Source organism: Streptopelia decaocto, assembly GCF_964273445.1.
Source record: "Streptopelia decaocto genome assembly, chromosome: 2".
Taxonomy (NCBI): Eukaryota; Metazoa; Chordata; class Aves; order Columbiformes; family Columbidae; genus Streptopelia; species Streptopelia decaocto.
This window is the reverse complement of record NC_138655.1, coordinates 130,118,310-130,139,677: the sequence shown is the minus strand read 5'-3', so window position 1 is coordinate 130,139,677 and position 21,368 is coordinate 130,118,310. Positions and strand designations below refer to the sequence as shown.

Below are 21,368 nucleotides of genomic sequence, written 5' to 3'. Positions count from 1 at the left end.
GGTGTCAGGCAAAATGAGCATCGTTAGGGACTTGATTTTCCCCCAGTACAGGCTTAGGAGCCTTCTTGTGAACTGCCCCCATGACCCTGCTGCAAGAATGCTCACCTCTGCTGAAGAATTCTAATAAACAGCAGAAGGGAAAACATATCCAATATTCCTGCAGCTATTTCAGTGAACACAGATGCAGGAAAAAAACTTCAAACATTAGCAAATATTCATCAGCTCTGAATGATGCTGACAATAAATAGCTAAAAATGTCAGTGCAAAGTATATATTATGGAATAAGAAAATACATTAAAATCTTAATTTATTCAGAAGCAATATGCAAATAAAGAATCTATTTTATAGATTTCAATAACTACAGTATATTTAATATTTTAAGTACAAAAAGACAAAGCTAAAATTCAGTGCTTTGACTATGATTTATGAAAATACCTCACAGTAAATTGCATCAGTTTAGTTTACTATTTGAAAAATGCCTATATTTCTGGCAACTTTCTTTTTAATGAACTGCACACAAATGCTCCGTTAATTGCTTTACAAGTGTGCAAAGGCATGTTTTAATGTCCCTGTTCTTTAATGTCGCTGGTCTCAGAGAGCTCCAAGTATATCACTGCCTACGCATAAAGTAGGTGACAGTTATTCCTTTCAGGTACAAGACGTGGAAATTCTTTGCTCTTTGTTTCTGATAAACTGATTTTTGTGATTTTGCAGAGATCAACTGACCTACTGGACAAAGCACCAGACAGTTCAGTGTACCTCACTTTTATTCCTGAACCTAATGTGGTAGCAACCTTCAGCAAGTCATTTCCCTTCCCATGCAATGGGAACAACCATGACCACTCTGCAGAGCACTTTAAGACCTACTGGTAAAGATCAGCTAGGGGCTAGGAACATCCAAGCTCTCTGCCAGGGTAGCCCCACTAATTTCAAAAGCCTAGAGGACATTTAAAACAACAAATAATGAATAAAACTGTTGACTTTTGCTTTTCTTACTTTTGAGGTTTTCAGAGAGCAGGAGCAGCCTCTGAGCTGGGTGAACAAGTGCTCGTTAAAGAAGCTTGCAGTGCAGCCTTAACAGTTTGAAAATCTGCAGTGCTGTTGTTTGTGTTGGCAGCACTCTGTTACGTGACCTCTTGGGAACAATATTAACTTCACTGACAGTAGCTCTTGGCACAAGCCAGTGCCAACCTATTATACCACGGACTGGATAGTGGGAGTTCTTAAGCACTTCCAGAAAAACAGCTGTAATTTACTTTTTTTTATGGAAAAACTATTAAAGTTTAACTATTTTAGTTTCATGAAGCAGTCAAGGCCTCCTTGTACAAAGAGCTTTAAAAGCACTCAATATGTGAGGAAAGAAAAATAATTGTTCCCTTGGATCACACAAGCAATTCCTTGGCAAAGCAGATCCAGGAACTCGTCACCTGCTCTCAGCAGAGCCTCACCACTACTTGGAGCTCTGCTATTGGCACCTTCAAACAGTCTACAGAATGGGATTACACTGACCATGATCACATCTTATTTGTGCTTGAAAACCTTTGGTCTGGCTCTTGGAGCAGGAACAAATGAAAACTCAAGTGCACTCCATCTCCAAATGTTTGTTACTACTGAGATGGGGAGGGACTTGAAAAACAAGGCAGTTCAAAATTCTCTGCTGGTGTGCCAGAAACTACTGCACATTTTATCATTCGATCATGATTACTTAGCAGATAGAGTAGCATAGGAAGTAGTGTGCAATAACCATTAAATATGGAACAGGATCAGAACATGAACAGGACTTCAGTGTATACAACCAACCAATAAAAGCAGCTTAAGTGAATTTAGCTTTCATTAGACTGAGAAGTTATAGAATCAGAAAATGTAATAGATGCAAGACACAGAAGAGTCTTGTATTTTTTGGACACGGAAAAACAGCTAAAATGCCAAGTACCTAACAGATATAGGATTTACTTAGTATGATAAGATAATAATAAAACAATATAAATTACTTATCTTACGCAGATTAAGCTATTAAGAAAGTAAAATATGGACTCAGCACCCCCATAAGGTCACAGAGACAGTTCAGACATCTTTAGATAGGAACCTCCTTCATGAACATAGGTCGAACAAAAGAAGAACACAGTCTTTGAAGTTAGGCAAGACTGTACACTTGCAAACCAAAAGGTCAGTCATGTGTTGGGCTGCATCAAAAGGAGCTTGGCAAGTAGGTTGAGGGAGGTGATTCTGCCCCTCTAGTCCACTCTGGTGAGACCCCACTGTGTGAGTACTGTGTCCAGCTCTGGAGTCCTAAGTAGAGGAAAGACATGGACCTGTTGAAGAGGGTCCAGAGGAGGCCACAAAAATGATGGATGGAATATCTCTCCTATGAGGACAGGCCGAGAGAATTGGGGTTGTTCAGCCTGGAGAAGAGAAGGCTCCAGAGAGATCTTATTGTGGCCTTTCAGTACTTAAAAGGAGCTTATAAGAAAGATTGGGACAGACTTCTTAGCGGGGCCTGTTGACATAGGACAAGGGGTAATGGTTTTAAATTAAAAGAGGAGAGATTTTGGTCAGACATGAGGAAGAAATTTTTAACAATGAGGATGGTGAAACACTGGCCCAGGTTGCCCCAGAGGTGGTAGATGCCCCATCCCTGGAGACATTCCAGGCCAGGCTGGACGGCGCTCTGAGCAACCTGATCTAGTTGAAGGTGTCCCTGCTCGTTGCAGGGGGGTTAGACTAGATGATCTTTGGAGGTCCCTTCCAACCCCAACTGTTCTAAGATTCTGCCCTAGAGAGACAGATTTACTTATTTACTTACTGGTATTTTTCACCCTTAATTTTAATTACCTGCCTTTCTTCTGGTATATATCTTTATTTTCATTCTTTTTTCAAATAACAATTGTTTGCACGCATTTTATATTACTAAAGCACGTGGGCATGTTGCGTTATTCTGAATTTACTTGCTACAAATTTACTCATTCTAAACTCGAGTCTAGAAGTCCTTTCTACTGCTGTGGAAGTCAGATCCCTCTGAGTGAGGGCTGGGGTTTCTTTATCTCTTGAGATTTTCCAGCTGGCACCAGTGAGTTTTCTCATTTTGATCTACAGGATTGAAGGGTATAACCTTTCTCCAGTAAGAGACATTTGAGAATGTCATTAATAGAATTGGTCCTTATAAGGGTTCTCCTCACTTATTTATTTTCAAGACAGCATGGACGAGATCAGACGAGTCCTGTACAGGTGATCCTGCACCTCTCCTCAGGCTTAGAGTACAGATGTTCAACCAAACTCAGTTTAAGCAAAAAGTAACAAAATTTGACAAGCTACTCCTGTGAGATTAATGCCCTCTCTGATGATACCACACTCAAATTCATAGAAGAAGTAAGTACTAAACTATGTTGCACTAAACCTTTGTGGAGAGAGTATATATGAAAAAAATAGGAAGCCTAAATAAATAAACACATCTTCCTTCAGTTGGTTCCACATCTTGTCCCACATGTGGTCATTAATCCTGGTAATTCCCAGCCCTCAGTAAAAAACTGTCCATCAAAACAAGATCTAGTACTTAAAGCACAGAGCTCCCATCCCTTTGTTTCCTTCCTTAAATGTCTTATGAGGCTTTTAAACAAGTATAAAGGCACAAATTTTTTTCCTTTACAAAAAAAGGTAAAAAAAACCCATAATTTGAGAGTCACGCAGAATCACAGAACGTTAGGGATTGGAAGGGACCTCAAAAGATCATCTAGTCCAATCCCCATGTCGGAGCAGGAACACCTAGATGAGAGTCAAATGATTAGATTTTTTCTGTTTTTACATCTGATTAAATTATCTTAATTAATTAACCTTTAACTGCATTTACAACTATTATCTAATTCTGCATCCCAACAGAAGTCCCACCGTATGATGTCTATAGCCTAATCAATCTTATTCCCATATTCAAGGTACATTAAAAAAAAAAAAAAAAAAAAAAGAAAAGAGGAATGCTAAAGTCTAAATCCATATGAAAAACATGTGAACATGTGTGCAGTGAATAAAAAGAAGTCCATAGAATCACAGCAGTGCAAGGATCAGAGGTGAATTGTAAGTTATGAAACTGAACATACATAACTCTGTCAGATGACTCTCTTGCCAAAGAGATTGAATTCTCTATGATTTCAACAAGATCTCTGTACATCAGGTGCTGTAACAAGGATTACTCCTCCAAGGGAACTGTTGGGGGGTTACTTATCTCACTGTGGAACAGGCCAGACATCCACCAGATATGGGGATAGTCCAGAAAATATGTATCATAAGATCATGTTAAGGGTTTAACTGTAGTTGTTACAGTCCAGTAAAACTCTATTAAGCAGCCTTTCTAGTCAACTAATTATAAACTATTGTTTTAAAACAGAAGTCTCTTGCCTTGAAAGTTGTGGTTGATCTTTTCAAGGCTGTTTCAAAATGTCCATGAGGCAGTAACCACAGCCTGCACCTGCACAATCTGCAATAACAACCCAGATGAGTATCTCATCCTTCACTGAGGACAGCAGTAGTAGCACTGTAACTATTTTTAACGAAATACGCATTAGAACACGTAAGAGAGAAGCAGAAGGACACAATGTGAACATAAGCATGCTTATCAGTTACGTGACCCAGGGCATATAAAAGAAAAGTAGAATAGCCTCTGCATTACTCACAGCTGCAGTATAACTGAGCGTATCCTGAACAAAGCAACCTCAAAGAGCCAGCAGAACTGTCTGCTGATGCTGTAGTACAATCAGAGGAAAGGACTCACATATCACTGCCTTTCTGTGGGGTCACATTTCCACCACCTGAGGACAGTCAGGCCTGGCAGTCAGGGACAGGGAAAGTACATTTGAGGAGCTTCTGACCATCAGACTGAGCAGCAGCTCAAGCATTCCCCTTACTGCTTGGAGCTGCATCCTCCTTGCCCCACCACACACACCATGCCTCTCCGAGGATCCTCCTTTATATGTCCATCTAAAGCAGCAATGCTGAACTGAACCTCTTCTGCTTCACCACACTGACTCTTCACCCCAAGATTCTTAAAGGGCTGCTTTGTCCCATGGAAATAAAAGGACCAGAGGTACAGACTGACCACATTTTTTCAGGTCTAAGGGCAAGAGAATAATCTTTCTTCCTCTTTAATATTCTGCATGGTAGCCAACGCTTGCAACATTGATCACTTCAATCTGCTGTTATCCTCCTTCCATTTGTCCACAGTGTCCTGGTTACCAACCCAGCCAGATTTAAAAGTCAGTAATAAATATAATTTTAAGTCAGCCAATGCTTTCTGACATATGCAAAGCAGGAGGTTAGATAGAGGAGAGTGGAAGAGAGATGGGGAGCTGCTGCCTTTAAAAGCCAGTTCAAACAATATGCCCATGGAAGATGCTAATTAGTCAGAGAATTTAGACTGAAATCAGGGAAGCAAAGTGATCCACTGGATTAATACATTGCAGTATTCCTCACTGCAGTGACTGAGCTGCCAGAGCCTAGTAATCTACCTGTGTTTCTATAAACACTAACAAAAACTAAGATGTCATTGACACCCTAACAGTCTGCTGTGACACTCAGTCTGCCCTCATCAGTTTACTAAGGAAGCCTGGGCCAGCCTGGATGTCCTACTAAAGTGGGTAATACTTGTTCAGACTCTTCCAGTTCCTTCACCTTGACAATCTCAAAAGCTCATCCAGCAAGGACATCTGAGCCACTGGTTAAACTATAGCACTAGAGTGGATTGAGATACACTGTCTTCAAGAATCTCATCCCAATCAAATCACTCCCTGTTCCATCCTTTCCCACATCAGCATCTTAGAGATGATTTCAGACCAGTCCTTGTCTCAGTGGAACCACCACCACAAACCACATGGGGTTCACCAATTTCACCTAAGCCAGTCTAAGCCTATGCCAAAAATAACTGTGGCAAATTAAACAGAGTTTCAGCACCTTCTTGGTACATAGATACACACATGAGACTTGTTAAAAAAATCAAAACTTGCAAAAATATTAACAATTTTTTTTTTCACCTCTAATCTATTTGCTGCTTTTTCTCCATGCAATGCCATAATGTCTGTGGTGAGCACCAGACGCGCCAGAAGAAGTTAACTGGAAAGGGTCTCTAGGACACCATTCCCAGCCAGCAAACCCTTGCCTTGGAATTCACCTCCCTGCTCCCTCAACCAGGATATGATCAAAAGATCAGATGGGTTCATGAACAACAAAGTAAAGGGAACGGGAACGCTCTGGGGTTTGGAAGATTACACAGGAGGTTTGTTTGCATGTTTTTAGCATGCCTCATGCTTGTTGATGTTTTTAACTTCTCCACTTGTGCCAAGAGATAACAATGACTAACTTAGGAGGGAAAAAGTCACAGCATAAAGAAACAAGCATACACATAGTGAAACTGGAGTTGGCACAGGCTGAAAAGAAGATGACTCACAGACTCTCAGTATTTAGCTTTGTTTCTAAAAGTCAGATAACACCAACAACTGCTGAATGAAAGGATGAAGATTCAGTCTTCTTTCTTGCTTAACTTAAATAATTTTTTATTTTTAAATCAGGTTTCCAGTTTTGGAAGTCTCACAAAATCTGCCTTTAGTTCTTCAGTAACAGGTACAGTTTTTAACTCAGGTTTATAAAAATAAATTATTATTGTCTCTGGATAGGAGAGCTTCTTTGGCATTATTTTTATTTACAGAATGAAAGAATGTGGTGTTCCTTATCCACTCCCACCATCCTGCCATAAATTTTCCTCTAACGTGTTTTGCTATTAATAAACAACTGCAGTAGGTCCTTTTCTACAGCCACAATAAATGGATTCTCAATGAGCATAAGTTTCCACTGTTTTTAATAAGACCACAACTTTGATTTAAAAGCAGCATTGCTCTGTTAGCTACACTTTGTGTTTAAATGCAAAAGTGCATTACGTGGACATTTTCTGTCCCTGTTTTTAATAGAGAGCTTTATAAGACTAGAGAGCAGTTGTCTGTAATGCAACGTTCTTCGAATATCTTTGGCAAGTGACTTGCTTGTTCCTAGCAGCAGTTTTGCCATAAAGTTGCCTAGGTAGGAAATTTAAAAAAAAAAAAATAATAAATAAAAAAATAATAAAAAGAATAAACAACTCTCTTCCTCTCCCTGCTTTTTCTTCTTTAATGTATTGGACAGGTAGCTACTTCTTAACAAGCATATTCACTACATCAGTGCAGTTTTTAAATAAAATACAGACAGCAGCAGAGCAAAGAGATATTCTTGCAGAGCCCTGTGCAGTGATTATGTGACAAAGTTGTTGATTACTAGTTTGTGTAGAGCCTTCCAAACAGTTATCCACCCATTGAACATGAGTTTTGTTAGTCATGAATATTCTTCTATTTCTTACAAGAACAGGGAAGCCCTAGACATAGTGTGTTGTAACAAGATCAAGACTGACATGATATAAGCTGGTTTTCTTGTATGCTCAGAGACCATCTACACAGCAATACTCTATAGTTGTATCTCTAACAGACATCAAACAGACTCATCCTAAGACACAGAATTCCCCATAAAGAAGGTAAAGCAGTCTTTCCTGAAGAGACAAAATATTGTAAATGATCAAGCAATAGCAAAGTAATGAAGAACAAAACCAGGATTAAATGGTCAGTTTCCATTGAGGCAAAGAAATCACAAATAACTCCCAATGATATACCATGGGCTGAATGCTGTTTAATAAAACATATTTGTGATGTCAGTATCAGGATAAGGAAATTTTGCTTATATGATTTTGATTAGTCACAATTAGAAGTCTATAAACAACTTCAGGTGCATCTAGTCAAGGTAGGCGAGTGGACAACTCCATGTTAAATTATGTTTATCCACATCAAATGCAAAATAACATTCGTTGGAAGGAAAAAATGCTGACAACTTATGTGGCTTTAAATTAACTATATCAGCTTAAAGAAAGCAACCTGAATGGCTGCAAAGCCACTTCAGTGAAGAACTAATCTGTGTCACCAGGAAGTCTCAAAAGATAGCAGATTGTTAGGATGAAAAGCCTATATGGTGGAAAGAGGGAAGAAATTACATGATTTACATGAATCAGCGGTGCAGTCTCATCTAGAATATTACATACAGCACAAGCCATCACAAGTTCAAAGGGACATTGCAAAACCAGACAGAGTTCAAAACAAGGTAACAAAAATTATCACAGCATGGAAAGAGTCATCCAGAGAGGCTGGGATTGCTTGCTCTAAAAACTAATATATAAAAACTAGCTGTGCAGAAGTTGGAAGTTCCCTGCCTCATAAGAATAACAGAAAGGTCACTTACATTAAAGGTGTGATATTCAAAACTACTTAAAAAAAAAAAAAAAGAAAAAAAGCAAGCTTTCATTAACAACAGAATGAACCAAAACATATTTTTACTTCTCCTGTGAAGTCATTATCACCGAACACCACACACAAGGTCTGTAAATGTGAGTTCCAAGATGAGTCTGAAGTGAAAATACTAGCCAGATTCATTAAAAGGCTGGATTTGTACACGAGTAACGTGAAAAGCTGTAACAACAATAGCTGGTGGTAACAACCCCCAAGCATAAGAGTATAAGGCATCATCTCTGCCTATTTGAAATCAGAAAAACAAAACAATGAGGAAGGCAGACTATACAACGTTTGCCCACACACTCTCTTGAAAGAATAAGAAACGTTTTATTTGTGGCTAAAACAGTTACCTGTCAGATCAGTCTTAAAACTTATGGATATAGGACTAGATGAACCACAATCTTGACCCAATACAACATATGTTGTGTCTACACTATCTTCCTCTGAAATAATTGTTTAGGGTTTGGTTGTTGGGTTTTTTGTTGTTGTTGTTTAATAAAACATCTACCAGTATAATGTAAATATTTATTGCCACATTGAATTGCAAATTATCAACTCAAAAGTGGGACTTTTTAAGCAGGACTCCAGATAAATTCTCAGTTTATGCACACACTCTGTGAACTGAGGACAGAAACCTCAAGAGGAAAAAACAAGAAACATCACTCCTGCTATTCAGCTTGGAGATTCACCAGTTTTAATGCATGTCCTGGCAACCTAAGAGACCTATTGATTTGCAGCCATTCATTCAAGTGCAGTGAAAGCCATAATTAGATAAATAGCTTTGGTAAAACTAATCTGAAACTCATTTGTTTGGGGACTGTCTGTTTAATGAGATAAAACAAGAAATTAAATATCTGCTGAATGTTCCTCTTTGTATCCTTCAACACAAGAAAGAAAATATAAATAAAGAGGTATTCATTTAACTACCATTATTATTTTTGCATTTTATGTATTTTGTTCCAGCAATTGCTGTCAGGGACAATTACAAAGGCAATATTTATGAATGACTATGCTCTATCAGGCTGACCAGTTTTATCTATCTGTCTCATACATGTGGATACTGAGGAATAAAAAGAACAGGTCTTTTAATAATTTGTAAACACTCTTCGAGCTGACAGAGTTTAGCTTTACGATGGCATGTACGGTGTAAGTTTTTATAGTATCCAAGGTCCATTTTTGGACATGATTATGCCATTCTTTGTGAAGAGAAGCTAAATTCTGTTTAAGTTTTCAAAAGTATTTATAACAATTAATCTAGCAGGATAATTATATCTTGTTCCTTAACTATTTTTTTCCCAACAAAATGCTGAGGAAGACTACTTGAAAGAATTCCTATGTTGCGATTACAGTTAGCACAATTCAGTGCTAGCACAGACAGACGTTACAATTTATCCTTCTCAAGACAAAACACACTTAAGCTTGGAATACACTGTGTCCTCACCTTTCATCTTTAGCAGCTAACTACTAGATCCTGCTTTTGTTCCTTCAGCACTTGCATCTCCCATGACTTTGGCCTTCCTTAACACCACAAATCTTGGTTCATCCTGCAACCCAGATTCAGCAGCAGATTCATAGCCAGTGCCCCCAGATTTGCTTTTGCTGCCAAGAGGCTTCAGATGCTGCAGAAATGACAAACTGCAACAAAGCACTGGATTGTACATGAGCTGGGACCCAGACCAGACCTAAGGGATTCTTTTAGCTCATTCCTTCAGCCATCCGGTAAACAACAGCTTTGTGACTTTCAGAGCTAACCATGCATATGCATTGTTCTTCTTCCCTTCTTTCCATATTTTAAAAATGAATTTATGCATCACTGAAGTGCATTCACCTATGGGATGAAACGGAGCATCTGCTTAACAGTATGCAGTAGCAGTCTATGACAGCAAACTATTACATCCATCTGAAATTACGAAGTGGATCACTGAGTCTAACTCTCTCAGCCAGTACTGAGCCAGAAAACCACAATTAAATGCTTATAATCTTAAAACAAATTTTTTAAAAAATAAAACAAACAAACAAACAAAACAAAAAACAAAAACACACTTGCTCTGCTTTGGCTTCCATGCCCCAAGCAACACCATTAATTCTCAATGCTCATAAGTGGTCTGGACCTCAATTTTCTGTTGGGTTTGGGGGTTGTTTGGTTAGGGATTTGTTTGTTTGTTTGACTTGGGGTTTTTTAGTTTGGTTTGGTTTGGTTGGGTGGTACTTGCTTTTTTTTTTCTTGAGATGGAGAAATGCTTAATCTGAAATGCCATACTTCCTCTGGTTTACTGCACCTCGTTACTGACCTGCAGGCTGCATACTGTCTACTGCATCACGAAGGGCACGGTTTGACATGCAATCCCTTTGGCCAGTAATATGACTGTAAGCAGCCACAGCCCCTTACTTGGTGCTACTTGTTCCACAGTCCCACCAATGATGCCAATACACAGCCTGCAGAGATGCTCAGGAGGGCCAACAGCAGGAGAAGCTACCGGCAGGCAACCAAAAGCAGACACATAAAATCCACTCCGTAATTAAGCAACAAGATTGCTGGAGAGCCTCTGAACTATTTATTTCCTTATTGCTCTAATTCATGCAGCCCATGTGTGTCTCAGTCATGTAAAGACTTAGGTATGAGGTTCAGAAAGCAAGGAAAGAAAGCCAACCCTCCCCAAATCCAGAAACCAAACCAAACCAAACCAAACCAACAACTTGCATTCCTTAAAATCAATCTTTTAAAAAAGGCAAACCAGAAATCATCTGACATTTCAAGCTTTAACAGTTAATTTAGTTACAAAACTGAAGGTAAAAAATATTTACTGATGCTATGAATACAGCTATACTGGTATTTATATAAATTGAAGGACTTTTTTTTATTTACTTTCAATAAGCAGAATATTTTCTTTTTGCACTATAAAAAAATATATTGGCTTTAAATCAGTTAGCCTGCTGTGTTCTCTCTGGGAAAATATCTTGTGAAAAAGGAATTCATCAGAATAAACTGTATAGTATTTATATATTAATAATTGACCCTAGCTTAATACAACAGCCATAAGTAGATCATTTTACAAGGTCAGACTAACCCAAGTCAAACTACAAGTTAACTGACATAAAAGACGCTGTGACAATTATGAATAGCTACTGCCTTTTACACCTGGAACTTGAAAATATTCAGATCCTGCTTCCACGGCTTTTAACTTTAGAGCCCAAATGACTTCATTTTTATCCTTAAACCTTTGCCAAAAGTGCAGATATAATGAAAAATGTTCAAATCAAAAGGTGTCATATGGGTGAAGTTCATAAAGCAGATACTGAAAACCAACCTAAACATTGCACAAAAATGGATCCGTGAACATGGACCCCAAGGGATCTTCATGGCAGCCTGACTCAGAGCAAAAGAGGTTCTGGAGTTTGTGTACAAAGAAACATGCCCTGTATCTTCAGCAGCCACGCTGGCCCTGGATGGTGCAGCCACGCTGGCCCTGAGGAACTACAGAAGAACTGGGTACCCTTGTTCTGTCCAGGATGTCCCATTTTATTTTCAGTCCTACAGCACCATACTGAGCCTAAACCAATGCTATGGCTCTTTTTCTAAACATTAGTATGAACCCGAAACAGAAGATGTCTCACATCCCAAGGAGACGACTACCATGGGTAGAGAGGAGCACCTCAGCTATAGCTGAATAAGCAAGTTATATAGCATAAATACAAAGTTACATAGTATAAGGTATCTAGTGTAAGTATAAAGTTACATAGTATAAGTACAAATTTGCAGAGTACAAGTATAAAGCACAAGCAACTTCCTTTCCCATATGTGAAATATTACTTTAATTGTTACATATTATGGATAAAACATCTGTTTTATTACAACAACTTTCCATGAATTAGGTTGAAAAGATGGCATAATCTGCTTTCGTTTTTTCCCCTGCTTTTAAAAGCTATCGCCTCCTATTTTCAGTGTTTTCATCAGCATAAAAAATGTACAGTTTGTTTTGCAATTTCATCACAGAGCAAATGGAATTCAAACCACTGGGGCCATACAAGTTACAACAGCTGAATAATAACGTTAACTGAGTTTGTCATAATTGTACGGTGCGGCACTTGTCCATTCATCTTGGTGGCTGGGAAATCTAGCGTGAATTAACCAGCAGTGCAGGTTTGAAACCAAGCAAATTAAAGCATACAGTTCCACAAAGTGAATTTTGTTTTTTTCCCTTTAAATAGATAACAAAGGGGGCAATCAGCTCACATTTAAATCAAGCTTTTCCTCAAGATGTAACACTAGCAGAAATGTTGTAAACACTCCAACACATTCCTTTTAATTCCAGTGGAGCTGATCTTATTTCCTGCATAGATTTCCTTGATGGGTTTCTGAGCCACACATGGCAACACCACATCTGAGGACACGTAGGCTACACCCCTCAGAAACAGGAGCAAAACGAAAAGTGAAAGTAGCAAGGTCCTTGTTCAATCAGAGTTACAAACACATGCAGGGCTGACCGATATTTTCTTTTGGAGTCCCTAACTAAAGATGTTATTACTAACACAAGAAAAGCAGTGCTTAAAGACTAAGCATGGGCAAAATTAACTCCACATATTTTCACCTTGAGCTTGATTTGCAGAGCAGGAAAGGAGTAAAAGACTGGGTCCAGCATAGGGCAACAAAGATGATTAAGGGAGTGGAGCACCTCCCTTATGAAGAAAGGCTGAGGGAGCTGGGTCTCTTTAGTTTGGAGAAGAGGAGACTAAGGGGTGACTTTATTAATGTTTATAAATATATAAAGGGTGAGTGCCACGAGGATGGAGCCAGGCTCTTCTCGGTGGCAAACAGTGATAGGACAAGGGGTAATGGGATCAAGCTGGAACACGAGAGGTTCCACTTAAATTTGAGAAAAAACTTCTTCTCAGTAAGGGTGACAGAGCACTGGAACAGGCTGCCCAGGGGGGTTGTGGAGTCTCCTTCTCTGGAGACATTCAAAACCCGCCTGGGCATGTTCCTGTGCGACCTCACCTAGGCGTTCCTGCTCCAGCAGGGGGATTGGACTAGATGATCTTTTGAGGTCCCTTCCAATCCCAAACATACTGTGATATTGTGTTACCGTGTTTTATAGCAGACAACTGTGGACTTACCAGGATACGCTCTGACCAAAACAGAGACAATAAGCTTAGAACCTGTCCCAAGCTTAGACCCAGCTGCTGCATTTTCTCTGTGTCAAGAGGCCAATGTCAATTTTTGGCACCTTCCATGAGCAAAAGCCACATGATGGCACCCCTTCCCCATGTGTTGACAGTGGCACCTGTTAGTCCTGCACCTGGCCCTCCCCAGGGGTGCTCAAAAGCAGCTGAAATGTCAGTCCAAGCACTGCCAGCTTCACCCCCAGTGCCAGTGTGAGACCACAGGCAGTAGGCAGCATCCTGCTAACCCGACAAATCCACAGCCACAAGGAGAAAAAATAACTTTGCATTCTGCAAAACTTATTAGGTCACTTCCTAGAGCATTCCATTTCATTCCACTGTAGTTAATTGAACCCTGCCGTAACTTCTCAGATGTCATAACACATGGGCTATTCTCAATTTACTAATTCACTGAACACTGACTGTGAAAAAAATTATTATGCAAATAAACACCAGAGACACTGAAATTCCCCATCAGCTACCGTGGTCACTGTCGCTAAGCTATTTTACTCATTACTCAACATTTCACGTGTCACCAGTCACAGACCTGACAAGTTAAAGGATACTGTGAAAGACAATTATCTTAATCAAATACATTTAGCAGGAATACATAATAAGCCCGATTACAATAGGAAGAATTCAAGACTACTTACTGAGACTATTTTTAGTCACTTAATAACTGACAAAGTGATGGGGGTATTAAGTTACTGAGAAGAATCTCTATAGCAGGCTTTAAAGCAAAATGTCACCAATATCAATCAGCCTACTTCAATAATACTTCTGACAGTAAAACTTTTGATTCACTGAGCCAATCTTGTGGTTTTATGTGCTGATTTCAGCCAGTGCAGCATCTACACACCACAACACCACATCTTTTTAATGCAGGAAAAATGCCAAAGTTGAAGCTTCTATAGTACATATAAACATAGGTATCAAAGCAATTGTTCTCCTGATTTTTTTCTCCTCATTAACAATACTGGTCAAATGAGCATAAAGGTGCAAATGAAATGTGTTGATGTCACAAAATGAGAAGCATTGTCAAAACAAATGTAAACAGAATGACATACAGGAATATTAGGTGGCTTTGAGAAGTGGAGTATTAGGAAAGCAGTGTAATTCAGCAGCATGAAACACAAGGTCACTCAGGCACCACTAAGAAAAGGAGCTGCCAACAAGGATATGGACTGCTATAAATGTCAGTCCTTGGTGGGAAGATTACCTGAATACAACACAAACCTTGGGTCAGTCAAAATGTGACTATCAACCAGCACCAAAATGTAGCCATGGAAAGAAGGTCTGGAAATTCTGAGTATTTCCAGCAGGGAATTTCTAGTGTCCTGGCAAAACCTCGTCTACAACAACACTACAGTTTCCCCAATCACAGGATTAATTGATTAGGGGACAGTAACTTGAATAACATAAGCAGCTGAAAGATTCTTACAAGAAGTGAAAAAAGGTTTAGCAAAATATAAGCTGAGAGGTTCGGATACTCATTTAATTAAAACAGATTGCATATAATTTGATTTTTTTCCCCTGCCAAAGAAGAGTTGCCTCCAACAGCATGACAACTGCCAGTGCCAGAATATATGACAGATATCTCTAATGCACTCCAACCCTCCAGCTATTTTCAGCTCAGGAACCTTCTGCGCCTGGTGAAGATTATGTATGTTCAATACGTTTCTACAAACTTCTCCAGTCTCACCCTGAACTCATGTAAACTTTTAGCATCCATACCCTAACTCCTGTGGTTTATTTTCAACCTGTAACCCTACAGCCTGACATACACATTCAGCAATGTCACTAAAAACAGAGCTAAGGTGAAGACAGTCTGAGAACATTTTCCTGTCTGAAGACCTCTAGGAACCTTATAAAAGGGGTCTCAGAAGAGAAAATAGTCATGGTGTCTCTTCAACTTCCAGCAAGCCAAAAGGCAAGTCCCATGGCAAAGGTTTGTACAGGTGAGCAAGATCTTTCATAATACCAGAGTAACAGGGTTTGACACCATGACGTCCAAAAGGTTTTTCAGCTCCACTGTTGTAACAAAAGGCAACATCCATGCCCATGTATAACAACACTGTTTAGCTTGTGTGTAAATGTGAACCTAGAAAGCAGAAGAGATAATTTTAAATGCATGTGTGTTTCTGGGTGTGTGCAACGTAATTCCTCCTCTGAATTCTGAGTGTTGCCCTGCTCTCTCAGTTGTTAAGGAAGTTTACTCAGGAGCAGCATTAGCTCCATTAAGAGTCCAACAGACTGTGGTGAAAAGGATTTTTGGCATGATGGAGTGACTGCTCCATCAACGTGCCTGCAGGGCCTCATCGCTGGTGTTACTGGTGCTTCCAGGGACAGGGACCTGTATTTCACCATCAGTTACAAGAAAAAGGGAAGGAGAGGAAGACATCTTTAGCAAGCACCAGGAAGAACAGCAAAGACAGTTCATAACCAAATGCTCATGCTTGCTACATGTACACTTAACACATACCTCAAGGAGGCAAACTGGGAAAACAGAAGGGTTCTACTTTCCAAAAATTTTGAGAAAGCACACAGCAGAGTGGAACAGTTCCACTGGGCACAGTGACTCACGGCAGCAGAGCCCTCCTCTGCCTTTGCACAAACTCACACACACGCACAACTACCACAGCAAAAGACTGGATCATTTTCTGCTGATTTATCCAGCATAAACAAAGAAGCACCAAGCAGAGATTGAGGAGTAAAACCAACACCTCGCAGCTCACCCTGCAACTGCAGCCTAACCCCTAGTGCCACCTCAGACACCTGTGCTGCACCTGCCCTAAGGCCAAATTTAAGAAAAAACGCCATAAGGGAAAAAGCCAACATCCAGTTCAAAGTCCAGGAGGTATTTTAAAAAAAAAAAAAAAAAAGGGCAAAAAACAAAAACAAACAAACAAACAAAAACCAAACATTGGATTTCCCTAGCAAAGGAATTAGAGGTTAGTTTTATGTGCTATTAAACAGTCTAGTGCCAAAGGCCAAGGACTGAAAAGCTCAAATCTATTTTAAAAAGTAATCCACCCCATATTGGTTTGTAAAATTTATTCCATTTGTTTGTATACTATCCTTTGCTAGGCAATGCTTCCCACCCCCCTCACACACACCACAGGAAGTATTTGAACAGCATGCAGTGAAGTACATCCTTAAAACAATTACAGCATCCTTAACACTTCCATTATATTTTATTATCCATAGTCCCCAAGCATGCACGCATGTAGATTATCCCTGCTCTATAGATGAGGAAGCAAATAACACTGCAGGCGGTCCCTCAGCAAGTCAGCATCAGAGGCAGACCCCCTGTTCAGGGGTCATAATATTTTTCTAGGAAATTAAACAAGCCAGAATTTCAGCTGGTCAGCATTTACTTGAAAACAGCTCACCTAAGTGAGTAACATTCCTGATAAAACCAGCTGGACAAATAAGACTCTCAGCTTGGTGTTTGAACAAACAAAAAAGCATGAAGAAAAAGTCACTGGAGAGGAAGATCAGACTAAGGTTATTCTTTTTTTTCAAAGGGATAAAGGGAAGGGAAATTTCATAAACAAACAAAGCCTTCCAAAAATGAACTTTGGATTAACTTGAAATATTTTATTGAGGTGAATAAAAGATAAATCTCTGTTTAATATCTATGTTACGCAACCTTACTCCAATCTTGTTTTAAGACTTCTTAAATTTAAGAGTCATGTTTAAAAGGGAAAGTATAAAAAATGCTGCATTTTAATAATTGTAACATACCCCTTCACTTTCCCAAATACTGTCATTTTGACAGTTGAAATTATTCTCCACATTAAATAGAAATATGTGAAAAGTGTTGTGCCCCTAAAATTCCATTTCTGGGGGGAAAAGGCACATGCACAGGGCAGACAGGAATCAAGATGGGGCACAACTAACAGAGGCAGATTGCTCCCTGGAGAATCACGTATGTGGGAGAGACCATCCATGCACCCCAGGTGTCCACTTTGTTTCCAAAGGGAACAAGTCACATTAACCTTGCTTCTGGACTCCTAGAACTACCTGCACCTTCGAACACCCCACCAGACACTTGCCCTCAGGAATAATTCCATCTTCAGGAGAATCCCTGCAAACTCTGAGACTGTAGAGCATAGCAGACTTGTTCTCTACACAGGACCAAGCCACCAGCCAGAAGGTCCTGCTGGAGCCATACAGCACCTCCACACAGCATCATCCACTGTTCCCAAGATCTGTTCCCAAGATCTGGGTTGACTCCAGCCTGCCTTACAAACTCACCATCCTCCCTCCAGCCTTCTTCCTACCAGGACAGACGGTGCAAGAAAAACTTTGCAAGATGACCCACAGGGTACTGGGAAGTGAAGCCACAGATGACACCGCCACTAAATCTGTCACGTTCTGTTTGCTGGGCCGTAACGCAGCACATCAGCAAAGACAGGCAGAGCCTCAGCTGGGACTATATAATGCAAGATGTGACCAAGGCTTCAGCAAGCACAACTGAGCAGCTGCATGACCCAGGAGCTACCCAGGCTTCTTACCAGGGTGTGAACTCACCCACTCCAAATATTTACAGAGTAACTGTTGTACCACTCATCAAACGCTTTCAGTAGCAGTGAGGAATAGCCATGAGGATAAAACTAAGCCTGCTCTGCATGGTGTTTCCCTGAAGCACCATGAATTTGTTGTGCTAAAGCAATATTTCAGACCTGCCTGCAAACAAACATAGTTAGCAGCAGCAGTTCTGCACTGCTTCTGACCTCACTGAACACTTCCTCCACTTCTTTGGTAGCATGCTTTTAGAGTGGAGTAAATTAAACTCAATTCAGAAAAGGACTCATCTTCATTGGAAGAAAGATATCCATTGTGAAAGTCCTGTTATGGCAGAGCAAGCCTTGGCTATTTGAAATTAACTGAATACCCTTAGCTCTGTGCTCATATGGACATCTTGTCAAGTAGATTACTATTCCACATGAACAATAAAAGTCATTAGCCATCTCCATGCAGACTTGTCTTTACTCTGTGGGTTAAACTCACATGAGGAAATAAATTAATCTAGAACAGGAATCTGAATCAAAATATTACTCAGAAATAGATATTCTGCAGTAAATTTACGTACTACCTTAATACTCTTTATCTTCCTTGCTTGTATATCTTCTAATAACAAACCATTCGCCCAGGAAGTTGGCTTTAAATTCATACCCCACTATATTTTGCAACAACTTCCTTGTGCAGATAAAGCATTTATTTACATCTATAAAGTACTATAAAGTTGATGAGGGTACAAATACACATTATGCCAACTTCTCCCTACTAATTCCCCACACAGGCTTTTATCAGTGCACCAAAACTACACAGCAGCTCTCTTGATTCCCCACATAGACAAACCAAACCTGTTCAGCTCAACAACTCAGCTGGTGAGTTTAAGTCCAGTTTTGGCCTGCAAGCAGTTTTGCTGTGACCTGATGACAATCCCACCCCCATGATTTGGCTCAAGTCACAACCAGAAGATTTCTCAGCCATGAGTGTCTGCTCTCCACAGTGGTTCCCAGCTGCAGTGGTGTCACACCATACTTCACCACAGCACTGCTTCCCACCAAGCCAGCCCCACAAAGCCATACCAGCCTTTCTAAAAATGAGTGAACTTAAGTGAAATTTGGCTAGAGAATCTCATGACACCCACCTATCTCCATGGCCTCAGTCTCTGAAGGCATCCAAGATGGGTGGCAGAGCACACCCAGAAAGCCCTTTTAGCTGCAAACGCTCCACTGCATGCTGAAGTTCAGCGCTTTAACACGCAGTTGCACAAGTGTCCAAGCACACCTGCACAGCATCTCCTGACAGGTGAGCACATGCATTGGACCACACAAGTTCTGCCACATGGGAGGGAAAAGGAGGGAAGAGAAGAGCCACAGGAAGAACGAGGAGATCCCGACAGACATTTCATTTTTTATCACAGCTGGCATAGGCGGGTCGAGCCCGGGGCCGGCCTGCGGGCACCCCTGCCCGGGGACCGCCGAGGTGCCGCCTCACCGCGGAGCCGCCCGATCGCCCCCTCTCCGTCCGTCCCTCCCTCCCTGCCACCCGGCGGTTCCCCGCGGGGGTCCAGCGCCAGGAGCCCGCGCCCGCCCCCCACCGCGGCTCGGCCGTGGGCGCTGCGGGCGGCGCCCCGCCTGCCCCGGGCACCGCCGCCCAGCTGGCAGGGCGGGGGGGCGGCGGGGGCGCTGCCCCGGGGCGCCCGCGGGCTCACTCACCCGGCCGGTGGCGGCAGCGCTCTTCCTCCGCAGTGTCAGTCCGCTCCGCAGCAGCGCCGGCAGCTCCCGCAGCTTCTGCCGCAGCTGCACCGGTGGCGGCTCGTGGGCTCCGCCGCCGGAGGTCCAGCTGCGCGCCAGCTCCGCGCCCTCACACGGCGACGGCATCTTTACGGAGCCCACGGCCATGCCGCATCCCTGCCGGGCTGCGGCGCGCAGACACGCTCGCCCGCCCGCTTTGCCCGCCCGCCTTCCCCTCGCGTCTCCCCAGCCCCGCTCCCACCCACAGGCAGGCACACGGGCAGGAGGTAGGCAGGCACACGGGCAGGAGGCGGGCAGGAGGCAGGCAGGCACACGGGCAGGCACTCGCACGCACCGCGCTCCACTCACACACCTTCCCCTGGCAGCGCCGAGCGCGGCCTCCGTACTCCGCGGCCCCGCCGCCGCGGGCAGCCCCGGGCGGCGCAGGAAGCCCCGCCGACCCTCCACCCCTCCCGCCCCGCGGCTCCGGCAGTGATAAAGTGCAGGTAATGAGAAGGGTGGAGGAGGCGCGGGCGGGAAGAGGCAGAAAGTCCTGTTAACTCCTTTGCGCTCGGAGATCGCCGCCCGGGCTGTGTCCCCACTTCTCCCGGTGACCTGCGCCCAGCACAGAGCCCGTACCTACGGGGAGAGACACGGGGAAGAGGCGACGGGTCCGAGCTAAGGCGAGAGGAGTTCAGGTTCCTCCAGGGGCTGGGCGGTGTCGGTCGCTCCTGGAGGTTGTCAAGGACAGACTGGATAGAGCCCCGAGCTGAGCCTGCCTGGGCTGGAGACCTCCCAGGGTCCCCACCTGCCCCCGCCACACTATGATCCCCAGGGCTTATTTATGGTTGTACGGACTGAAGCACTTCCCTGCTCCCTTCCCAGTGGATTCTTGACTCAGTGAGGTGTTTCGCCTGCCATGTCAGTAATGGCACTGGAGAAACTGACCAGTTCATCCCAGGTGAATACTTGCTTCCAGTCATTCAGATGCCAGAAACCAGGTCCTTTACTCTTCGTGTAAGGAAGAAAGGTACATTCAAGGCATTTATCTAGAATTCAATACCTTGAATTACAGAGGCTTTATTTAATCTCTGGAGTCTGCCTCTTCTGTCTCAGTGGTACAGGTGTCGCTTCCTTTCTGCCACTCGATTCTCATCTGTTTAGATCAGAGAACTGAATGTAAAGTGGGGCTCTCCTTACGTATATCTTCTGCCTCAGAGCTACAAATAAGGCTGACATGCTCTTCCAGGTTGAATGGATCAGTGCCTAAATATCTTGGTAAATGACATTACAGTCAAGTCAGTCTCACAGACATTATGGAAAGCTGTCACCCTGTCCCAGCCATGAGGTCCCATTGGTTTCAGGGACTGACCCTAGTACACATCCAGCCCTGCAGGGAACTGGCTTAACCATGAAACTAACCTTGCAAAAAAGGGATTTTTTTCCTCACTGGTATGCTTCCTAAAGGAACTCCTCTGGAATTGCAGAGGTACCCACAGTGAAAGGGATGTGGCAGATGTAACCAGCCTGTGTCAGGGTGCTGGGATGCCCCTTCCAGCATCAGTATGACATTGGGTTATCTGTCACCTGAATGCAGCAGTAGTAGCTTGGCCTT

The 21,368-nt window shown here is 42.1% G+C and overlaps 1 protein-coding gene across 5 annotated transcripts in view; it reads right to left on the bottom strand.

Moving 5' to 3' along the window:
- RAPGEF5 (Rap guanine nucleotide exchange factor 5) overlaps nt 1-20,555 on the bottom strand; it is a 194,007-nt gene extending 173,452 nt beyond the window's left edge. For 4 of the 5 annotated variants that reach the window (XM_082047108.1, XM_082047109.1, XM_082047110.1 and 1 more), the window contains exon 1: nt 19,736-19,974. In XM_082047108.1, the coding sequence (XP_081903234.1) occupies nt 19,736-19,921 (186 nt within the window). In that variant the 5' untranslated portion in view covers nt 19,922-19,974. Of the gene's footprint in view, nt 1-19,735; nt 19,975-20,392 lie in introns of those variants that run through there. The other variant, XM_082047112.1, reaches the window with a different exon arrangement.
- Nucleotides 20,556-21,368: the final 813 nt, after the last annotated feature.